We start from the raw sequence: 24,696 nt of genomic DNA, 5'->3' as shown, positions 1-24,696 counted from the left end.
TTCCTCTTATTCATTCTCGTCTGGACTATTGTAACTCTCTACTAATCGGTCTCCCTCTTACCAAACTCTCCCCTCTCCAATCTGTTGTGAATGCTGCAGCCAGGATCACATTCCTCACCAATGGTTATACCGATGCCTCTACCTTATGCCAGTCATTGCACTGGTTACCCATCCACTCCAAAATCCAGTACAAACTTATTACCCTCACCCACAAAGCACTCCATGGCTCATCACCACCCTACATCTCCTCCCTCGTCTCAGTCTACCACCTTACCCATGCCCTCCGTTCTGCTATTGACCTGAGGTTAACATCCTCAATAATCAGAACCTCCCACTCCAGTCTCCAAGACTTTTCACGTGCTGCGCCAATTCTTTGGAATGCACTACCCAGGTTAACACGATTAATCCCCAATCCCCATAGTTTTAAGCGTGCCCTAAAAACGCATTTGTTCAGACTGGCCAACCGCCTCAACGCATTAACCTAACTATCCCTGTGTGACCCATTCAAAACTTTTACCATAACCAGGCTCCTCGCATCATGTTCTTATATGCTTTATGCATTTAATAGCCCTCTGTGTCTGTATTATTACATACTTAGGCCGATAACCGGTTCATGCAGCATTACATGAACACCCGATTCTTACACTATGGATGGTCCAAACAACGAAAGCAATTGTTACCATCCACCTTTTGTGTCTCCCCTTTTTCCTCATAGATTGTAAGCTTGCAAGCAGGGCCCTCATTCCTCATGGTATCTGTTTTGATCTGTGTTTGTTATGCTGTAATGTCTATTGTCTGTACAAGTCCTCTCTATAATGTAAAGCGCTGCGGAATATATTGGCGCTATAGAAATAAAATTATTATTATCAGCCTTGCCCCTTGTTCACATAGATTTCTCTAGAATCTCAGAGCAAACTTCTATTAGATACCAGTTTGCTGCATTCTCTGATGAGAAACTATTTTAGTAATACTGCATTGTTCAGAAGTATTAAATGGATGTACAGGGTCCCCGACTTATGAATATCCAATTTAGGGACAATCCCTATTTATCAACTTCGGATGAAAAGAAAAAGTAAGAAACACAATATGTCACCCCTGACCTCTGTGCCTGGTCCTCTTCGTTCCATCATCGTGTGCCGAATTTCCAGCCACTTAATTATAGAACAGGATTTCTGGCTGCGTCTAGGCTGGAGCTCACTGCACACAGCCCTGACCTGGAAGTGGCCAAAAGTCATGGTCTATAGTGAAGAGGCCGAGATGCAGTGTACCCTTTGTGGTAGATCGGCTCACTCGGCTGCACATGGGTATGCAGTCTCTTTAAATCTTCTGTTTGTTATACATGTGGCATAAGCCATCACAAAGTGAAAATAAACACAATTCCTTGGGCAAAACAATAAAACCAGCCAAAATAGTATCTCTGCATCTGCGTTGATCCGCCATCTCAGGATAATAACCACTCGCTGGTTCAGTTTTTCCTTCTCAGGATACAAAGCACTGGAGTTCCTTTATTCTGCCTTACTGACCATTGAATGCTTCTGGAGGCCGACTATTTAAGCCCCAGACCACATCCTTGGGGTGGAGATAAGGTGGACAACCTCCCACCCGCTCTATGGTTTTCCACAAAAACCCAGCCCTTAAATGGCCGATTAAACTCTCTCAACACAGTGCGCTGAAGGAAACTTCTTGGTTTCAAATCAATGAAGCTGTCCGCCGTCCAGTCCTCTTTTGTCTGCCATTGCGAGACGCATGTCCAAGACTTCTGGCCACTTCCAGGTCCCAGAGGTCACTGCAAGTCATAAGGCCATGGTGTTGACGTCATGACCTTATGACATGGAGTAACCTCTGAGGCCTGTATATGGCTAGAAGATCGGAGCTATAATTAAGTGGCCAGAGATGTGGCGCACAACAGTGGAAAGAAGAGTAGTGAATTGCAGGTGATGAGCAGTAGGGTGGCTGGACCAGTCAGTGGTGAGGTAACTATAAGTTTTTTTTTCCAACTTGCATAAACAAACAAATCTACAAAATGCTTCTAGTTCATAACCCGGTGACTGCCTCCACATGGGGTGGATAAGGTGGTGCAGTGTAAAGCATGTGCAGTGGATGTGTGTGTCAATACAGGCTTGATGCACATGGCTTTTTCTGCATGAAACCTAAACTAATGGGAATAATGGACCTTTACGAAACAAATAAACTAATGCTTTCATAGAAATAATGCGCTTCAAGTTGTTGTGAATTTCTAATGTTTCTGTGAGTAATTAATCCATGGAATCAATCATGAGTCTTTTATGAAGTCAGGCAGAATTTCCTTCACAGAAGAACAAATTGTAAATCAGCTCCTCATTGGTGTTTCCATAGTACTTGATTGAGCTGATGTCAGAGAGAAGGCATGGGAAATGTATATAGACAGGGAACTAGACTCCTGTGCAATTTATCCAATAATCAACTCTAGCAAACATCATGATGTTTGGACATTTCGTACCCACAAGGACTTCCGAGGAGATATTGATCATCAAAGAACACATTGATAAAGAAGTATTGCCTATGGAATTTTGATTAGGAAAAAAAGGCAAAACTAGAGTTCGTCTTAATTTTTTTTCCAAAATACTACCACCTACGCTGATGTAGAAGCATACTGAATTTAATGCAATATTAAGAAATTTAAGATTTTTTTCGGGTGTGTAATGTGAATACTTGTTTTTTTAGATAATTGAAAAAGATTTTGTATAAAATACTTATATGAAAACTAGTTACTGATCTTTTTTTACACCATTGTAGAATATTTGAAAAATTTAAAAAGGTGTATAAACATGGATCTTAACCAATATCCTATAGAACCAGCTGTAAAATTGACCATTTCCTCCAACTCTTCTGACTTCAGAGATGAATATCTAGCTAAGGCTGAGATAGCTGTTCTAGGAACGGTCTTAGCAATTACAACATTGGGAAATGTAGGCTTGCTGCTTGCCATCTACCGAAGAGGGAAGAAGATGACCCGTATGCACCTTTTTATTGTGCATCTTGCATACACTGACCTTGCAGTGGCTTTTTTCCAGATACTTCCCCAAATGATTTGGGACATTACTTTCAGGTTCATAGGCTCTGATTTCCTTTGTAGGGTGGTGAAGTATACCCAAGTGATGAGTATGTTTGTGTCCACTTACATGCTCATGATGATGACAGTAGATCGATATATAGCAGTGTGCCATCCACTTAAAACAATACAACAACCAACTAGACATGCTTATATCATGATTGGGATCACATGGATCATCAGCTGCCTCTTCAGTCTCCCTCAAATCTTCATCTTCTCTCTGAAGGAAATTGAACAGGATTCAGGAGTTATAGACTGCTGGGCTGATTTTCGATACCCATGGGGGGTTAAAGCCTATATCACTTGGAACACAATATCTATATTTCTTGTGCCTGTAGGTATCCTGGTGGTCTGCTACAGCTTGATTTGTTGCGAAATATGCAAGAACCTCAAAGGTAAAATGCAGACTTATGGAACAAGACAAAGGGAAAGTAATGGCCAAGTCATGCCTTCTAGAGTCAGTAGCATTCGGACAATCTCAAGAGCAAAAATAAGAACAGTAAAAATGACCTTTGTAATTGTCCTTTCATACATTATATGCTGGACACCATTTTTCAGTGTTCAAATGTGGTCAGTGTGGGATGAAAATGCACCAGATGTTGGTAAGATTACTTTTTCTATATTGATTATTTTATGTTTGTCACTAATATGTATCCTAACCAAACTAATTTATAGAATATGGCTTCAAGTATGTTGCTCAGGGTAGTATTGATGGTTGCATAGAAGTTTTCCCCAACCTGTAACTAAGTCATTATGCCTTGTGGAATGCTGGATGACAAAAAGACATCTTTTTGGTAGGGTGGAGAATCCAGCTAGTGCAGCTCCAGACTGGTCTACCTTGTTGGAGCTTCTAATCGAGCTTACCACTCCTAGCATCAAATTCAGGTTTATGAAAGAGAAGAGATGTAGGAAGGGTTTGTTGCCCTCTAGTCCATATGATCGCTATAAGAATATGCCTGCATTTATTAAGTTATGCATTCAAGTTTATAAAGTTATGTTTGAGGACTGGTATATTGACCAACGTGAATTTTTACCAAAAGGGGTTAGAACATTTTTTGGGTCGCATCCACAAATATACAAAAAAATGGAATACTTGGAACAACAAATTCCATATCAAATAGACCTATTAAGAGGTATTATATTTTGAGGCCTAAACATGGCCGTTGTAGTACCGGGATGTTGTATCTCCTTCCAAGAATGTTACCCCATAATAAGGATTGGTGATTTTCTTTTCCTTTTTTGTTGTTATTTGCTATATGCTATTTAATGCCTATTTGTGGGTTCTCTAGTTTTAAATTTTTTCCGTACCTGTACAAGGTTCTTTACTTCCCATTCCCTTTCCTCCCTTCCTACCTTCCTTCCCTTACCCTGTTTAATTACTGAAAACCAATAAAATTATTTGAAAAGAACATTTTTTGGGGAGATATTAGATCACAACACAGTGGGGGACCTCTGATTCATGGCTCATTAAATAATGATTGTAGTTTGTGGACCTATGACACCCAAAAAAGAAAGCAACTTTGGCCACATTCACAAGTTCTGTATTTGGTCAGAACAGTATTTCACATCAGTATTTCTAAGACAAATCCAGGAGTGGGTGAAAATACAGAAGTGGTGAAATGTTTCTATTATACTTTTGCTCTGATTGTTTCACTCCTGGTTTTGGCTTACAAATACTGGCCTTCCACATTTATACTTATACTTTCTGTTTATGGGCAATAGTTCAGCAACCCAAGGTGATTGGAGACTACTGCAGTCAGACCTTGTCAATCAGAAAGTGATGTGCCATTACAGTCTGTTACTAGCAACCTTCTCCTTGTTTTTCATGTCTGTTTCATTTCTAGATATGATCATGTTACTTTTTTTCAATGACAATTACATTTTTATAAAATGGTATATGCTCATTTCAGAATACCACATGTGATGTTGTATTTAGCCAGAACACTATGTATATACTGTATCAGCATAGAATATACTAGCTAAAATTGGTTTAAATGTATCTTCACGTGTATTTACTTCTTTTCCTCTTTAGACTCTTCAGACTTTGCATTCACCATTACAATGCTGTTGCCCTGCCTGAGCAGCTGTAGTAATCCATGGATCTATATGTTCTACAGCAGTCCCCAATTATGTCCAGGAATCCCATTTCTTCATGCCCGTAGACAGAATAGCACAGGAAGTGCCTCTAGTCGTCGGGACACCCTTTTGACTCAAATCCGGACTCATTCTCTGCGGATGCAAGGCACATGCCACAGCGTTAGAGATCTTTATCCAGCATACGAAGATACAGTGGTAGAATCAGCACTTCTCTAATTCTGTGCATTACAAATTTTTACATTTTGATAAAGATTATATTACACACCTGTTCCTGGTTCGTGCTCTGCTCCCTTCACCACAGTACACTAAACTCTCTTTGCAAGTAGCCCGGTTTGGTCCCATGTGATCATGTACCTAGGCCTATTTAAGGCCTACCAAGACACACACCTGTATCTTGGTATTAAGACTTTTAGTTTGTCTGTGCACCATGATCTGTTAAATACCTGACTGTGTTCTGCAAGACTTCTGCTACCTGTCTGCAGTCTTCAGGACCTCTACTATCTGTCTGCAGTTTCCAGGTCCTCTGCTATCTATCTGCAGTCTCCAGGACCCCTGCTAACTTCCTGTGGTCTCCAGAACACCTGTTTGTCTGCGATCTCAGGTACCTCTGCTATTTGTTTCCTCGTGTTTTTCAACTTCCTGCTGCATTGACAAACATGAGCCAGAGCTTGGGCTTTGAGAATCCAACTCACCTAGTGAGCCTAACAGAACTAGAAAAAAGTCCAGCTCTCAGTAGTAGACATCCTTAGGTGTTCGGAGCACAGGGAACGCTGTGTCAAGGCGTTGAGGAATCAAAACAAGAGAAATCCAGCTCAACGAACTTGCAAACAAACAAACCTAACAGAATACCAAGACCATGGATCCCAAAGATTCAGCAGCAACACACCATAGATGTGGGAAATGGACGACTTGCCTGGTCTTGTATTGCATCTTGCTGTGAGTCAACGGGAGCTGGGTCGGGCTGTGCACACAGCTCAAGTAGACGCACTGCCTCGGACACCTCTAGTTTCCCTACCCGCTCCTCAACACGTGCAACACTTTTCCTGAGGGACATCACCCCAGCGCACACATGATCTAACATCAAATCGGTAATTGACGTGATCCATCTGCTTATATCTTTTGTCCTACCTCTATTATATTTGCATATCTGACCATTGTATACATGTAACCACCATGTATATAGTGTATTGTTTAGTGTGCACTTAAGGTGATTAAATATATATTTTAAAATTGGGCTGCTCTTTTATCTCAATCCACGAATCCACACCTCTGTTTCTCGGTTTAACTTTCCATTCTACCGAGGCTAGTTTCTGGCCCGATGTAATCCAGTTAATGGCTTATATCTAATGAGGAACTGGTGGCAGTCCTACTGGGCTGGCAGTGTCCTATTTCCCTGATGCTAGTGAAAGGGGCCTCTCCACCTGTCAGGGTTGTGAGCGAGTGTTGTCTCACCCAGTGACGGCGTGGGCCACGTCCTCTCATTCCCTGTTCCTCCCTGGACCTGTGTGAACAGGGGATGTGTTTGTAAAACTGCACCAAGCTGACCTTATATGTCCACAGGTATTGCAGAACATCATATTGGTGCTAGTGAGGAGACCACACCACGTGATCTTGCTAACGCAACCTGAATTCAGAACTAGTTCAATCACTTACCCATTATGTTTGGTTGGATTGAATTGATTATCATTACGTTTATTGAAGCACAACATGACAGATTCTAACATATGATGATGTAATGAGGTACAATACCGACATTCATTTTAGTAAACTACACACACTGTAGTAAACTTTGTGCATTACCCATGTGGCAGCATACATTTAAGGAAAAGACCAATAGGCTAGAAAGAGAGAGATGATCTTCCATTTTTGAAGGAAGCATTTTTTCTATTCCAGCACTGAAGTAGTGGCACTAAGGTAAGTTCCCTGCTGCTAGGTTTCTACTTACCAGCTGCCGTCTTCAGCTTTTCCCGGTGCCACTCTGGTCCAGCGTCACCATCTTGTGACTGCAACTTCTGACTGATTGGAAGTCAGAGGATAATGATAACAAGCTCTCAATGCAAGTCTGTGAGAGCCTTGTTCTCATAAATTTACATTGAGTTGTAACTTCCAGATCGCCCTACATTTACTAGGGCGATCTGGCACGTCATAAACTCCTGGAGGTCGACTAGAGCTGCGCTGATAAAAAAAAAAAGACAGTAGCTGGTAAGTATGAGACTAGGGGCAGGGCACTTAGACTCGTAGCATCCCTCCAGAGCTGCAAAAAAAAAAAGTTGGCTGGAGTGGTGCTTTAAAGATATTTTGGTTATTTTAGTTGGCTTTACAATAGGAGATGACTAATATTTGGATCATGGATATCAATTAAGAACCTTGGGTCATCCTTTTTGAAATACCAGAAAAATGCAACTTTGGGCCCAAAGCAATAACAGACATATAGTTAACACAATGGATGCTAAAATAAACAGTTGTGAAATAATATGCAATTGAAGCAGATGATTATGGAGGTTTAGTTTGAATAAAAGGATAAGGAAAATGTCTGCTATGGTGACTTACACTTCAAAACTAGCTTGTCGTGGTAATCGAGGGTTGGGGAATATTTTTATCACAGCTTTTTATGATGACAAGGAATCAGTGGAGGTTGCTGGTGGTTGAGATGGCCTTCTAAAGGGAACTGGCATAGGAGCAACTGTTGAATAATCTACAGATGTCATTCTTTTCTTCACTTTCTTATTCTTTACATTTGTGTCTTTAAGGTCAACATTTACATAATCAGGAGTTTCAACAATGTTCTCATAATCCGGACATTGTTTTTTGTTGTTGAAATGGACTGTTGTATAGGTGATCGTCTGCAAATACAGTAGATGAAAACAAGAAAAGCATAATACAGTGGACAACACTTGGAATCTTTTGAAAGTCACCCAGCTCCTCATTATATTGTACTCCAAAAAGGTATTATCAGATATGAATGTAAATTAGTCATACCCTGCAGTAACATAGCTCTCGGGGACGAAGGGGGGCACATGGGGCAGTTTCCCCGGCTAACTCACACACTGGGCCCATCCATAGCAACCATCACTCTTAAGTACAGCACTTGTAGGAGGCTATGGAGCAATGGAGCCATCATACTCTGTGGGAGTAATCATACCATTTGTGGGAGGTTGTGGGGCCATCATACTGTGCGTGGGGGGCCGTGTGGGCAATCATACGGTGTAATGATCATAATATTGTATTTGATGGGCTGTGGGGGCCATCTTACTGTGTATGTGGGCCATCATACTGTATGTGTGGCTGTGAATAACATCATACTATGTGTGAAGGACTGTGGTGGTCCATAAAACTTTGGGGGGCCATATACTATTTTGAGCATTTAGTGTAGGAGACGATGTGGGTGTTATAGGGCCCTAAATATGTTCTGTAGTACTGGTATCTACCAATATGCAGTCACTATATGGTAGTAGTATCAGTCTTGGTCTTTGTATAGTTATTTTTCTCAGTAACATCAAGGTCATCTGCTGAGGTTACACTTTACTCACTATGATTACTTTGTACCAGCATAGTTGTAAACGTGGTTACCTGGTTAGTGGCCCACTCAAATGTATTTCTCCGCCACTATGCTGAATTCCTAGCTTCACCTCTGCTATACTGTTTTATGTATTCTATAATTTAAAAAGCAAGTAATTCTTTAAAATTCTTTTCAGAAGAATGAAGGTAAAATATTACAGGCATTATAATAATAGTTGGTTATGGTGCTCAACATAAGTCTGGTAGCCCAGATCAGCAGCACAGAGTGCAGGCATATTGCACAGATAAAGATGAGCAAGGCACACAGTGTCATCTGCATCATTTACACCATGCACATGTGTCCAACACCACTGGACTGAATTCCAAGATTTATGCCTTTACTGGAAACCACTGTAAATCACATCTTCTTTTACAAATTAATGTCAAAATTACAGGGGTTTTTTTTATATGGGCACGGTTGGGAAAGTAAACCCCAACCACATTATAAAATTTGGTAGTTCAGACCTACTACCTATTGATGAAATCCCTATAAAAATAAGCATAGTAGTAGTAGTTAAAAACACCCATCTATTTGTGACCTCTCAACATGATCAGCACATGTGGCACGCAGATTCAGAATGGTAGCATAAGTCTCTCTCTTCAATGGCTAATGCATGACCCCAGAATGGGAGGCATCTGTGGTTTCCCACATTTTCATGGTAGTAGAATTCAAGATAATTCCATGTGGGATAAATACGGTCATAATATTTTTGTTTTGAAATGTTTGATTTTCATGGGTTGACTGAGTGTGGTCTGGACTACTAGTCATTCAAGGCTCTTCGGGAAAGACCTGACCTGTCATTCTGGCTGAGTGAGCAGACAGAAGCCTGAGGGGCCTAGTCACCTCTGTGCCTGGCTATTAGCAAAGTTCCTGTCTAAAATGCTGCAGCGTAAATCAAGATCCCTTGGAGCACGATAGTCAATCTTTACCTCTGGGTGCAGTCTCTCCATCCACTACTGACTTAAACCTCTGGGTGCACTATCTCCATCCACTACTGACTTAAACCTCTGAGTGCACGCTCTCCATCCACTACTTTAGCTATTTTTGTAAAACACACACAAATGTTGATCTAGTTAGAGTGGTTGATTTACTATTAAATAGAATTTTTCACCAATGTCAGTTTGACATTGGCTTGAATATGTCTGACGATTGCCAGAAGAAAGGTCATGCCAATTCGTCTTTCAGCAACTTTCTACAGCCAGCTTTGATTTATAATAGCTGTCCACGTGACTACCAGCAAAAACAGAACAGTGGCAGCAAATACAGACAAAAGTGTCCTGGTGCTTTAGTAGAAATATTCGTAGCTAATTTACTTTAGTGCTGGCAGCGGGAACAGTTGTTACTACTCTGCCAATCAAAGATTGGTGGCAAATCCTTGTGAAGTGCCAGCACAAGCTGTAATAAACCACCCTTTAGAAATAGCAGTTCTTATTACTATCAACGTGTATATTACTTGTGGCTTTGAAAGGTCCTGCTTTTCTTCAGTATTGGAATAGTCGGAATTTTCAGTCTCACTGTCATCTGGAAAAAAAACAGACAAACAATTATTTTTAGGTTACATCTGCGTGACATGTCCTTTGTGCTGTCCATTTTTCTTTCTCACAAAGCACACGGATACATAGTTTCATGGATCTATACACAGCTTTAAAAAGAACTTGTGAGATCCATGAGATTCAGAGAAGGTCCTATTCTGTTCCATGTTTGCAGTTCAGAAATGGACATTCAAGTCTGTTGGCATCCATGGAACACAGATACAAATCAGAATGCTTCAGATTTTCTTCCATTTTCCAACCGTGTTTCATGGATCTACTGGTGAGTGATACATTTTAATAATATGTCACCGTCCAGGGGTCTTTTTATTCATGTTAAGTCTGTGTCTGAAACCTCTCTTATGATCTCTACCGTCTGGTTGCGCTCTTGTACTAATGACAGTGTTCTGTTCAGGAATGAAGGCACAGTCGTGTTTTTACATTAGTCTGTGCGGGACTTGTGGTTCCACTCAGACATGTCTATGCTTTGCTGCTGGGGGATGATCTGTTATAATCATCTCTCTGCTGTGAGCCTTGAGCAGGCCCACTCCTTATTTAAGGACCCGTTACATTTAGCGATGCACCAGCGATCCCGACAACGATACGACCTGGTCAGGATCGCTGGTGCATCGCTAAATGGTCATGGGGAGCCCTCCCAGGGCTGTGGGGTACTCGGTACCGGGCCGGTCTCTCAAAGGGGAATGTCACAGCAGCGGTGACCCGGTCTGTGGCCCTGGGAGCCTATGTAAAAGGGATTAAGTGATGGAATAAAGTTTATGAGTGAATGATTCGTGACGCCACCTGTGGTGTTCGGCAATGAAAATGTTAAGGCGACGCTGCAGACAGATCCCCTGGGACAGATAGTGTGGTGCAGCAGTGATGTTGTGGCCCTCCACAGGTAGGGCAGTAGTCCCAGGGCAGTGAGGATAGGAGTTGAGGAAGAGGGTGTAGTGTCTGGCACCGAGCTGTAGCAGTGCTGACCGGGTTGCAGGAAGAAGGCAAGGACACAACAGGGTGCAGTTTCTTTACCGTTACTTTGCTTGGCAAATGCAGTCCAGGGTCCAGATTACAGATGGCACAGGAGCTGGCTAGCCTGGAAGCAACTTAGGAATCTCTCTAGGCAGATGGAGATGGGTTGTGTAGTCTCCTTCCTAGTGCTTAGTTTTAGGTACTTGCAGTACTGTGTTACACTGAAGTTCCACTTGCTTATCCTCTTAAGAACTCCCTCGTATGGCAGACAGCTGTAGCCTTTCTTTTCTGGCTCACACGTCGCCGTTGTGCCTCTGAGTCTTAACTGGGAATACAGCATTTACAGCTTCCTATTCCTCCGGTTTCTATTGCAGGACCATCAGTGTCCACACAGCCTTGGATACCGGGCTCCAGATCATGCGCTAAAGCTGGGAATGAGCCTGAACTCTCTGCTCAATCCCCCAGCTCTTCTACTCACGTCCACACACGTGGCCCTCCTCACACAAACTCCTTATTTCCCCTTACTGGCCCCCAGAGAGCAGCTCTTCCCCCAGTTTTGGGTTCAGAGCTCTCTTTGCTGGCCTGGAGTGGGAGCTGTGTTGTGTGCTGTGGTTAACTGCCAGAGAGATGCCTTATTGCTTCCAAGCATGACATCACTCTCCCTAGGAGGAAGGTAAAGCCATTGTGGCGACCATACTCCTGGGGGCGCCACATTCCCCCCTAGTGTAATTCAGTACTCCCAGACTGAAGAGAAAACATGTAAACATATAAACAATTATAAATATAACAAGATTTCAAAATGAAAAATTACAAAAACCAAAGCTCAAAAATAGTCCTGGTGACGATTAGTCCATGTGTCAATGTCCATGGTCCAATTCCTGAGCAATTGGTAACTATATACAAGATAGTTTTGACCACACATAGTCCTGTGGCCCAATTGTCCATTTAAACAAAATAAAATATCCAAAGAGTCTTACAGAGTCTCTGTAGGCACAAAACTTGAAACGTTGCATATTTACAGATTAACAGTTACAAAACTTATCTATATGCAGAACCTTAAGGGTGGAATACCTTGGGTACTACGGACAGACCTACATAGCACTGGTGTAGTCTGAATTGTACTGGCTACATTACTGTTGGTTCTGCCTAGCACAGGAATACTAGATTTCCTAGGACCACTTCTACTCACTGTGGGCATGACAGATTCACCACTGGCAGGGTGAGAATTCTCTTGTTCCACTGCTGGTGTAGCATCCGCTGCTTGTACTTACTAATTTTCAGAGTGGTCTTGAGTCACTTCTTCTTGCACTACCAGCTGGGGAAAGGTCAAAACTGGCACCACTATGGCTTGATTCGCTGTAGTCCAATTTGCAGGGAATTCTCCGAGTACAGTGCTGACCTTTTCTTCTTCTTCCTCTATGGGCTGAAGGTTGTTTTGCTCATCCATTCTGTCCTTTAGTTGGTCAGGGCACAGTTTCAGATGATCCCTCGATACTGCTGATGAGGTTTCTCCTCCATCCTTACTGATAAGGCGCACTTTGGTGTTGTCAAAGTTTGATGGTAAGACGGTGTAGGGTTCAGCTTCCCATTGGTTATCCAATTTATGCATCCTTCTTTTCCTCTTTAGGACTTGTTCTCCTGGTGACAAGGGAACTGCAGGTGCATGCTGATTCTAGTTCTTCTCCTGTTTTTGTATCGCCTGAGCTAGACTCTTTTCTACACACTCTTGTACTCTGCGTTACTACTGCTACCGCTCTGAATCCCAGTCAGCATGTGGTGATGTCACGTCAGGTGTAAGGACTCCGATATCCAAATCAATAGGCAGCTTGCCAGGCCTCGCTCTCATTAGGTAGGCTGGAGAGTAGTTGGTGGAATTCACAGGAATGTGATTGTAGAGGTCGACCAGATCTGGCAACTTCTCTGGCCACAGATTACACTCTTCCAAAGGCAAGGTCTTCAGTAGATCGATCACCACCTGATTCATCTTTTCACAAATGCCATTGGTCTGTGGATGGTACGATGTTGTCCTGATCTTCTTGCAACCGTACAAGTTACAGAATTCCTGGAACACTTCCGCCTCAAAGGCTGGATCTTGATCTGTAAGCACTCACTCGGGATATCCGTGTGGTCGACAAAAGTGCTGTTGGAATGCTCTGGCTGCTGTCCTGGCTGTTTGATCCTTGACAGGCACGACTACCAGGAATCTCGAGTAGTGGTCAACGATGATAAGAGCATAAATGTAGCCTGAACGACTTGGAACCAGCTTCACATGGTCCAGGGCTACCAACTTAAGTGGCTGTTTAGTTATTATTGGCTGCAAAGGAGCTCGCTGGCTGTTACGGTCCTATCTGCACAGGTTGCATTGTCCACACTCCCGGGACCAATTTTCAATGGCCTTCCTCATACCAGCCCAGTAGAATCTCTACCGGAGCAAGGCCTCCAACTTCTTCCATCCGAAGTGTCCAGCTCCATTGTGGTATGCCTCCAAGACCATTGATGCCTCCCTCTTTGGGACTACCACCTGCCAGACCAGCTCATGAGTGCGGGCATTGATACTCCTCCGACACAGCTTTCCCTCATAGAAGAACAGCCTGCCTCTTTCCTTCCACAACTGCTGGGTTTCTTCAGGACCTTCTGGACCTGGGCGTGAGTCAGCTTGTGACAGTAGCTCCTTTACCAGGCGGACTGCGGGGTCGCTATCCTGCGTTTCTGCCCAGTCATGATGAGGCAATAGATTTAGGGTGGCCTCTTTCATGACAGACCGTCTGTTTCTCATTCCTTGGGCACGTTGTGCCGCAATTGGCCGGTGGAAGGCAGGTAACTCTATTTCTTCGAGTGCCTCAGGGTCTTCTCCTGCATCCGGCAGATTGGGCATTCTGGACAGGGCATCAGCATTGGCATTCTTGTGCCACGCTCAGTACTTGATGGTAAATTCATAGTTAGACAGCCGGGCCATCCATCGCTGCTCCAGTGCACCTAGCTTTGCAGTTTCCAAGTGAGTCAACGGGTTGTTGTCCGTGAAGATGGTAAACTTGGCTGAAGCTAGGTAATGCTTGAATCGTTAGGTGACAGCCCAGACTATGGCGAGGAACTCCAGTTTGAAGGAACTGTAGTTGTCAGAGTTCCTTTCAGTGGGACGAAGCTTCCTGCTGGCGTAGGAGATCACTCTTTCTTTGCCATTCTATACCTGAGACAGTACTGCTCCCAGTCCCACGTTGCTGGCATCAGTATACAGAACAAATGGTTGGTCATAATCTGGGTAAGCCAGAACTTCATCTCCTGTGAGAGCCATCTTCAGTCGAGTGAAGGACCTCTCCAGTTCCTCATTCCATTCAAATGTAGGACTCTGCTTCCTGGCCTTCTTGGGCTGGCCCACCAGAAGATTTTGCATAGGGGTGGCTATCTCAGTGAAGCCTTTATGAACCTTCGGTAGTAGCCTACCAACCCGAGGAATTGACGTACCTCATGGAGGTTGCTGGGCTTCTGCCAGTCCCGGATGACAGTGACTTTGTCAGGATCCGGTGCCACACCTTCTGCACTCACTACATGACCGAGGTACTGTACCTTGGGCTTCAGGAGGTGGCATTTGGAAGGCTTCACTTTCAGGCCAAAGTTGGACAAGGCTTCAAACACCTCAGCCAGGTGTTTCAGATGGTCTTCATAAGTCTTGGAGAAAACAATGACATCATCAATGTATAACAGAACTGTCTCAAAGTTCTTGTGTCCAAGACAGCACTCTATTAGCCATTGAAATGTCCCAGGGGCGGTGCAGAGCCCGAACGGCATGTAGATGAACTCGCAGAGACCCATTGGGGTAGTAAACGCTGTTTTCTCCTTGTCTGCCTCTGCCACAGGAACCTGCCAATACCCACTAGTGAGATCTATGGTGGAAAAATAGTTAGCAGTTTTAAGTGCAGCTAATGACTCCTCAATTCTGGGTAATGGGTAGGCATCCTTATGTGTAATGCTGTTAATTTTTCTGTAATCAACACACATTCTCATGGTACCATCTTTCTTTTTCACAAAGACTATTGGGGCTGCCCAGGGGCTACAACTGTCTCTGATCACCCCAGCCTCCTTCATTTCCCGCAACATACTTTTGACACATTGGTATTGTGTTGGGGGTATAGGCCGGTACCTTTCTTTAATGGGTGGATGATCTCCAGTGTGGATATGATGTTGAACCCCTTTTGCCTTCCCAAAGTCTAGAGGGTGTTTACTGAATACCCGCTCATACTCCTGAGTCACTCGGTAAACCCCACTCTTTTGGTATGAAGGGGTGGAGTCAGTTCCCACCTGCAACTGCTGACACTACTCCTCCAGCTGCTTTACAGAGCCATTGTCCTCCACCTGGTCGGATGAGACCAAGGGCTCTGCTGCCTGTATTGCATTGTTACTGACAGTAAGCAGCTTAGCAACTGTGGCATACCGAGGTATTGTGGCCTCCTGTTCCCCACAATTCAAGAGGCGTACAGGTACTCTACCTTTGCGAACATCAACTACCCCTCTGACTGTCAGGACAGTGGGACGGCTATCAGAGTACACTGGCTCTACCAATGCTTGGTAATCTTTTCCTCTGAGGCCTATGGCTCCCCGGCACCAAATTGACATTTCACATCTGGGGGGTATCGCAATGGGGAAAGGATCACTCACTCTGACGCTGCCTATTTCTCCGCTAGACAGTTCTTCCTGCTGTCTTTGCATCAGGGCCTTGATCTCCTTCTGCAGGACTCGCTGTTCACTGGAACCAGCAGTCTCGGCTACCTGTTGCAACAAAACAATAACCTCGGCAAGACAATTTTCAATCACATTAGTACCAATGGTCATCATTGGGTTACATTCTCGTCGATCAATGTCTCCAACTATCAGACCTTGAGATTTTAACTCTGCTCTCCCCACTTTGATGGTGATCTCTTTACATCCTACTTGCGGCAAAGACTGACCATTGCTGGCAACTATTGTCAGTTCATCACTTGGGCCACGGATAAGTTCAGAGTCAGCCCAATACCGCTTGGAAACGATATATGGCATAGTTGTCACCTGAGAGCCAGTGTCCAGCAAAGCGTCTGTGGCGCCCCTGAGGCTCAGTCGCCACAGAGGTACTGCACCTCCTCCTGAGGTGTGGTATCCCACCATCCAGGTAAGGTGGAGACTCCTGACCACGCACCTTCGGCGGCTCCCTGCTTGGAGTATAGCAAAGCACCCATTGGTGGCTCCCTGCTTGGAACACGAATCGTGCCGGGAGGTGGGTGGAGTTTGTTTTAAATTTAAAGGAGCGGGAAGAGTTTAGGAAGAGAAGTGAATTGGTTGGAGAGCTTGAGAGAAGAAGATCCCCGGAGAGAGGGATAGATGGATGGAAGTGCTGCAGCCGATCCCAGTGACCTGGGTCTGCTGGCACGGGGAAGGAAGAGAGAGAGCAACATAGACTGAAAGCCTGATTCTCCATAGAAAGAAAGGATTAGTACGGAATGTGAGGAGTAAAAGAGAACAGAGGACGTGGGTTAGAGAAGAACCCTTCCTAGAAGTTCTAAGCGCAAGGCCGGGGCCCGGTCCCTGAGGTTGTATGGATGCTAATGGTCTTGCAGCAGACACCGGAGGAATAGAAGTAGTGACCACTTTATTCCCACACAAGACTTGGGGGCACAACAGCAACTGGATAGTGAGCCGGGACTTAGTAGCAAGGAGTCCCTGAAGCAGGCTACAGCTGTCTGCCGTACAAGTAGAGTTCATAGGAACATCGGACAGGAGGAACTCCAGTGTAACTCAGTACTAGGAGTACTTCATCTAAAGGCGCTATAAGAGGAGGCTGTTGTGAGTTCATTTTCTGGTCTACCAGTTGTGAGTTCTCCTTCCAGGCTCCCTCTGGTGGTAACAGGAGGTAGTGAGGCTGATTTAATCAGTAGAGATCTGCCACCTGATAATGAGGATGACGATTGGACCTCTGGAATCTCACTGGATTTAAGACAGCCGACGCCCTATTCTTGTGTTGGTGATTTCCTTTCTGGCTTTTCAGGTCTTGGTTTTCAGCTCTGTTCCAGTCATCTCAAGCTAAGTGTTTCTGCTAATGTTCACACTTGATTTTGTTTGGTCTATTCAGTTTTTGTGTGGTCAGCCAGCCCCCGCTGGGGCTGTGCTGAATTTCCACTCTTATTTATCTGTATTTGCCAATTTGCTTTTTGTCCTTTAATAGATTGGCCTCTTTTTTGCTCTGTTCTCAGAATATACCAGAGTGCTGATATAGTGGGAGAAGTCTAGTGACTTCAGGGTTAATTTTGTTATCAGAAGTGTTGGACATTATTTTTGTAGGGTTTTTTGGGCAGATTGCAGACAGTGTGTTTCCTTTCCTGTCCTTTCTAGTTAGTTTGGGCCCCATCGTTTGCGCAGCCTATTTTCCTACCTGTGTTTGTGTTTTCATCTTGTTTCACCATCAATACATGTGTAAAGGCTGTCTATTCCTTTGAGGTCTGCTCTGGGGCAGTTTAGTTTTCCCCTTTTCTTGCTTTAGGCTTATTTAGTCCTCCGGCTGTGATGAGGCATCTAGACTCATCGTGGGTACGCTCCACAGCTGCTGCTAGTTGTGTGTTTAGGATCAGGGATCTGCAATCTGCATAGTTACCAACCTCTCTGGCTTTCTGTGACTTAGCTTGTTTAATGTTTCTCCTCGGTGGCCCATTCATAACAGAATCACCAGCCATACTGCAGATTCTAGGGTACTCAAAAGCAGGAAAATAGTGTTAAAAAAAAAAAAAAGAAGTGTCAGAATTTTTTTTTTATATGTATTTTTTCCTCTTTTTCTCTGTGGCCGTAGGAGCATTTTTTTTCCCTAAATGCAGATTAAGCAATTGTTTGATCGTGTGGAGCAACTTGCTGCTGAAGTGCAGGGAATTTCCACCTACCTCATTCAGTCACATGCTGCTGAACCTAAGATCCCCACTCCTGATGTGTTTTCTGGGGATCAGTCTAAATTTTTGAATTTTAAGAATAATTGTAAATTATTTCTTGCCTTGAAGCCTAACTCATCGGGGAGCTCTGTGCAGCAAGTTAAAATTGTCATCTCCTTGCTGCGCGGCCATCCCCAGGATTGGGCATTTTCTCTGACATCTGAAAATCTTATTCTGACTAATGTGGATGCATTTTTTCAAGCCTTGGGGTGGTTGTATGATGAACCTAATGCTGTTGATCAAGCTGAGAGAACCCTGTTGGCATTAAACCAGGGTCAGGATACTGCAGAGTTATACTGTCAAAAATTCTGAAAGTGAGCGGTCCTTACTACATGGAATGATAGTGCATTGGCAGCTCTCTTTCGGAAGGGTTTATCAGAGACCGTAAAAGATGTTATGGTGGGATTTCCTGTTCCCTCTGGTCTGGATGATTCTATGTCATTAGCCATTCAAGTTGATCGGCGTTTACGTGAACATAAAACTACGCGGGAGGTGCTGCCACCTTTTGAACAAACGTCTGAACTTATGCAATGTGATGGGGTTTTGTCTAGGGCGCAACATCAGGAGTTTAGAAGGCGTAATAAGCTGTGTTTTTTCTGTGGAGACGCCTCTCATACTCTTTCTGTCTGTCCTAAACGAGAGAAACGTTTTGCACACACATTTCCTGTGGGCAGTGTACAACCTAAGTTCCTTTTGGCAATTACTCTGATCTGCTCCTTATCCACGTTTTCCATTAAGGCCTTTGTGGATTCAGGAGCAGCTTTGAATCTGATGGATTTGGACTTTGCTAAACGTTGTGGTTTTTCCATGATGCCTCTGCGGACGCCTATTCCTTTGAGGGGTATTGATGCTACTCCTTTGGCGGAGAATAAACCTCAGTTTTGGACCCAGATGATAATGCGAGTTGCCCCAGACCACCAAGAAAATTGTACATTTTTGGTCCTGCATAATTTGCATGATACTATTGTTCTGGATTTTCCCTGGTTGCAAACTCATAATCCAGTTTTGGATTGGAAATCTGGGTCTGTGGTGAGTTGGGGTTGTCAGTGTGTTCTTAGGGACGTTGCTGTTTTCTCCACCTCTCCTCAGACCCATGATATTCCGGATTATCTGGCCGATTTTTCTGATATACTTAGTGAGAGTAAGTCTGCGTCTTTGCCTCCTCATAGGAGTTATGACTGTGCAATTGAGTTGATGCCTGGGTGTAAATTTCCCAAGGGTCGGCTTTTCAACTTATCAGTACCCAAACATGATGCTATGCGATCTTATATTAAGGAGTCGTTGGAGAAGGGTCATATTAGACCATCCTCTTCACCTTTAGGTGCTGTTTTTTTTGTGGCCAAGAAAGATGGTTCATTAAGACCGTGTATTGATTATCGTTCCCTTAACAAGATGACGGTTAAATATCAGTACCCGTTACCTCTGATGTCTGATTTATTCTCCAGAGTTAAGAGTGCCTGCTGGTTTACTAAGCTTGACCTCAGGGGGGCGTATAATCTTATTTGCATCAAGCACGGGGATGAATGGAAGACGGCGTTTAATACTCCGGAGGGACATTTTGAGTACCTGGTGATGCCTTTAGGGCTCACTAATGCCCCTTCTGTCTTCCAGTCCTTTATGAATGATATTTTCCGAGACTTTGTGGATAAGTTTTTGATCATCTATCTGGATGATATTTTGATCTTTTCTAGTGATTGGGATTCTCATGTGGAACATGTCCGGACTGTGTTCCGGATTTTGAGGGAGAATTCCCTGTTTGTTAAGGGATCGAAATGCCTCTTTGGTGTACAGAGGATTTCATTTTTGGGATTTATTTTGTCACCGTCGACTATTGAAATGGACCCGGCCAAGGTACAGGCCATTTATGATTGGGTTCAGCCTACTTCTTTGAAGGCTCTCCAGAAGTTTTGGGGTTTTGCCAATTTCTATCGTAAATTTATAGGTAATTTTTCTGGTATTGTCAAGCCACTGACTGATCTGACCAAGAAGGGCGCTGATGTGCTGAATTGGTCTCCTGAGGCTGTCTCAGCATTTCAGGAGCTTAAGCGGAGATTTACTTCAGCTCCAGTTTTACGGCAACCTGATGTCTCACTTCCATTTCAGGTGGAGTTAGATGCTTCTGAGATTGGTGCAGGAGCTGTTTTGTCCCAAAAAGACCCTGTGACTTCTAAGATGAATCCCTGTGCCTTCTTTTCTCGAAAGTTCTCCCCATTTGAACGCAACTATGACGTGGGGAATCGGGAATTGTTGGCCATAAAATGGGCATTTGAAGAGTGGAGACATGGGTTGGAGGGAGCTAGACATCAAGTTGTGGTCCTCACCGACCACAAGAATTTGATTTATCTGGAGTCGGCCAAATGCTTGAATCCTAGACAGGCTAGATGGGCCTTGTTTTTCATGCGTTTTAATTTTGTGGTCTCTTTTCTTCCGGGCACTAAGAATGTTAAGGCAGACGCCCTTTCTAGGAGTTTCTTTGCTGATTCTCTTAATGTGACCGAGCCTACTACCATTCTAGGTGAGGGGGTAGTTCTTTCTGCCATTTCGCCCGATTTGAGACGTGCCCTGGAAGAATTTCAGGAGGACAAACCTGAGCGTTGTCCTATGGGAAAATTGTATGTTCCTGACCAGTGGAGAAAGAGAGAGATGTCTGAAGTTCATTGCTCCGCATTGGCTAGTCATCCAGGTATTTTTGGTACCAGAGATTTGGTGAGTCGGTCTTTTTGGTGGCCTGCCTTATCTCGTGAAGTCAGGAATTTTGTACAGTCCTGTGGGACTTGTTCTCGGTCTAAACCCTGTTCTCGTTCTAGTGGGTTGCTGATGCCCCTGCCGGTGCCCAAGAGGCCAGGGACCCACATCTCAATGGATTTTATTTCTGATCTTCCTGTCTCTCAGAGAATGACTGTTATCTGGGTGATCTGTGACAGATTTTTGAAGATGGTCCATCTTGTACCACTCCCAAAGTTGCCATCTTCCTCTGAGTTGGTGCCCCTGTTTTTACAACAGGTGGTTCGGTTGCATGGGATTCCTGAGAACATTGTGTCGGACAGAGGAGCCCAGTTTGTTTCCAGATTCTGGAAAGCCTTTTGTTCCAGTCTGGGACTTCAGTTATCCTTCTCCTCCGCGTTTCATCCTCAGACCAATGGGCAGACTGAGAGAACAAACCAGACTTTGGAGTCTTATTTAAGATGTTTTATATCTGCTGATCAGGATGATTGGGTCTCATTTTTGCCCTTGGCCGAATTCGCGCTGAACAATAGAGCCAGTTCTGCCACTTTGATGTCGCCCTTTTTCTGTAATTTTGGGTTTCATCCTCGATTCTCTTCAGGGCGAGTGGAATCTTCATCCTGCCCAGGTGTGGACACTGTGGTAGAGAGAATGCGGCAGATATGGGACCAAGTGATGGATAAGTTGTCACTCTCTCAGGAAAAGGCCCAGCGATTTTCCAACCGGCATAGGACCATTGGTCCCCGGTTTAAAGTGGGTGATATGGTTTGGTTGTCATCTAAGAATATTCCTATGAAGGTTGCATCTCCAAAATTTAAGCCAAGATTTATTGGACCGTATAAGATTTTGGAGATTCTTAATCCTGTTTCTTTTCGTTTGGCTCTTCCAGTTACGTTCAAGATCCATAACGTATTTCACAAATCACTGTTGAAGAGGTTTGTTGAGCCAGTAGTTCCTATGGCGGCACCTCCTGACCCTGTATTGGCTAAATGCAATGTGGAATATGAGGTAGAGAAAATATTGGATTCTCATTTGGTTAGACAGTATTTGGTCAAATGGAAGGGTTATGGCCAAGAGGATAATTCTTGGGTCTCTGCCTCTGATATTCATGCCAATAGATTGGTTCGTGCTTTTCACCGGGCCCATCCTGATCGGCCTGGTGGCGTGGATGAGGGTTCGGTGACCCCTCCTCAAGGGGGGGTACTGTTGTGAGTTCATTTTCTGGTCTACCAGTTGTGAGTTCTCCTTCCAGGCTCCCTCTGGTGGTAACAGGAGGCAGTGAGGCTGATTTAATCAGTAGAGATCTGCCACCTTTCCTTTCTGGCTTTTCAGGTCTTGGTTTTCAGCTCTGTTCCAGTCATCTCAAGCTAAGTGTTTCTGCTAATGTTCACACTTGATTTTGTTTGGTCGATTCAGTTTTTGTGTGGTCAGCCAGCCCCAGCTGGAGCTGTGCTGAATTTCCACTCTTATTTATCTGTATTTGCCAATTTGCTTTTTGTCCCTTAATAGATTGGCCTCTTTTTTGGTCTGTTCTCAGAATATACCAGAGTGCTGATATAGTGGGAGAAGTCTAGTGACTTCAGGGTTAATTTTGTTATCAGAAGTGTTGGACATTATTTTTGTAGGGTTTTTTGGGCAGATTGCAGACAGTGTCTTTCCTTTCCTGTCCTTTCTAGTTAGTTTGGGCCCCATCGTTTGCTCAGCCTATTTTCCTACCTGTGTTTGTGTTTTCATCTTGTTTCACCATCAATACATGTGTGGGAGCTGTCTATTCCTTTGGGGTCTGCTCTGGGGCAGTTTAGTTTTCCCCTATTCTTGCTTTAGGCTTATTTAGTCCTCCGGCTGTGATGAGGCGTCTAGACTTATCGTAGGAATGCTCCACGGCTGCTGCTAGTTGTGTGGTTAGGATCAGGGATCTGCAATCTGCATAGTTACCAACCTCTCTGGTTTTCTGTGACTTAGCTTGTTTAATGTTTCTCCTCGGTGACCCATTCATAACAGGAGACGTTCAGAAAGGCACATGTTGGCGGAGAGTTGGAAAGGAGTGTTCCATCTGGCCTGGAGGCTGACTGAGTCCCTGACCCTGAGGACACGGCACGGAAGCAGGCACCTGTTTGCACAACAGACTGTGAGTAAAGCTTTGGAACTGCATGCTCTGGTGTCCTCCACTTATTCCTGCGACAAAACACCCGACACTGCTACATCTTGGTGCCCGACATTGCCTCACCTACGCCTTCCCTTGGCCTCTACATCTACACTGCCCTGGGACTACAGCTCCACCTGTGGGGAGCTATAACATCTTTGCTGCGCCCTACCATCAGTCCCAGAGGATCTGCATGCAGCGTCGGCTTAACACCTCCCTTGCCGAACACCACAGGTGGCGTCACGAACTATTCATTTCAACTACATTTCACCATTCAATCTCCCTTTTACTTGGGTGCCCAGGGACACGGACCGGGTCACCGCTGCTGTGACATTCCCATCGGAGAGACCGGCCCGGTACCGAGTACCCCACAGCCCTGGGAGGGCGACCCACGTTCATGGAGATGCCGTCAATCACCACTGGGAGGACCGGTCGCCCTCCAACATACTTGGCTCGCCAGTTCCTTGGGCCTTGTGGTCCTACTCCTGGGGGTTGGCCCTCTGCCCCAGGGGTTGCTTGCTTAAATAACAGAACCTTGCGAGATGGCCGGCCTTGTGGCAGTGACGACAGATGGGACGTCCGTCCAGGTCATAGCGATCGTTGTCTCTCCCTCGGCGTGGCGGGATCCTCTTCTTCCGTAGCCACGGAACATCCTCTGGACTGGAGGCCAGCTGGATCTTCTCCTTTGATGACACCTGCAGGGACTGCACAGTTTTGGCAAGTGCAGCCATATTTTTGGTCAGCTCCTGGGCCTGAAGACGCAGTTCGGCAGATGGGTCTTTGTGCAGAGTCTGTGCATCAACCTCCACAGGGCTGAGAGGGAAAGATGCTGCTTCTCGATGGTATGTGATCGCTGGGCGCCTAGGGGGCGCTGGACGGCTGACATTTGGGTCATGCAGCACTCGAATAGCCCTGTCTTTGAAGTCTGCAAAGTCTAGGTCAGGGTTTTGTAGGGCTATGATGCGCAGCTGTGCTCTGTGGGTACTGGATAGGAGGCTCTCAATAAATTGCTCCTTTAACAGTCTGTCTCCATCTTTCACACTGTCTGTGTGGTGCCCCTGAGGGTTCGCCACAGAAGTACTGCACCTCCTCCTGAGGTGTGGTACCCCACCATTCAGGTAAGGTGGAGACACCTGACCACACTCCAACACCTGCATCCCACACAACACAGTAGTGTAGCAAAGCACCCTTTGGTGGCTCCCTGCTTGGAACACGAAGCGTGCTGGGAGACGGGTGGAGTTTAGTTAGCATCAAAAGAGTGGGAAGAGTTTAGGATTTGGTCAGTCTGACTCAGTGAGTCTGGGAGAGAAGATCCCCTGAGTGGGATGGATTGAAGGAAGTGCTGCAGCAGACCTCAGTGACCTGGGTCCGCTGGCACAGGAAAGGAATATTGATAGAAAGCCTGACTCTCTCCATAAGAAAGAAGGATTTGTACGGAACGTGAGGAGAGGAGGACTAAGGATTAGGGTTAGAGGAGAACCCTTCCCAAGGTCACAGCGCAAGGCCGGGGTCCGGTCCCTGAGGTGGTATGGATACTAATGGTCCTGCAGCAGACACCGGAGGAACAGAAGTTGTCACCACTTTATTCCTACACAAGACTTGGGGGCACAACAGCAACGTGAGTGAGCCGGGACTTAGTAGCA

At 44.8% G+C, this 24,696-nt stretch overlaps 1 protein-coding gene across 1 annotated transcript; it reads left to right on the top strand.

Annotated features, from left to right (window-relative positions):
* The first annotated feature begins 2,807 nt into the window (after positions 1–2,807).
* On the top strand, positions 2,808–6,311 carry AVPR1B (arginine vasopressin receptor 1B). Its single transcript, XM_073587328.1, has 2 exons — positions 2,808–3,693; positions 5,124–6,311. Exons 1-2 carry the CDS (start codon positions 2,808–2,810, stop codon positions 5,402–5,404), a joined length of 1,167 nt encoding a protein of 388 aa, XP_073443429.1. The 3' UTR covers positions 5,405–6,311.
* Positions 6,312–24,696: the final 18,385 nt, after the last annotated feature.

This window comes from Dendrobates tinctorius, unplaced genomic scaffold (genome assembly GCF_039654945.1).
Source record: "Dendrobates tinctorius isolate UK_male_01 unplaced genomic scaffold, ASM3965494v1 ptg000098l, whole genome shotgun sequence".
In the NCBI taxonomy this organism is placed as follows: Eukaryota; Metazoa; Chordata; class Amphibia; order Anura; family Dendrobatidae; genus Dendrobates; species Dendrobates tinctorius.
This window is presented reverse-complemented; position numbering and strand designations above follow the sequence as displayed.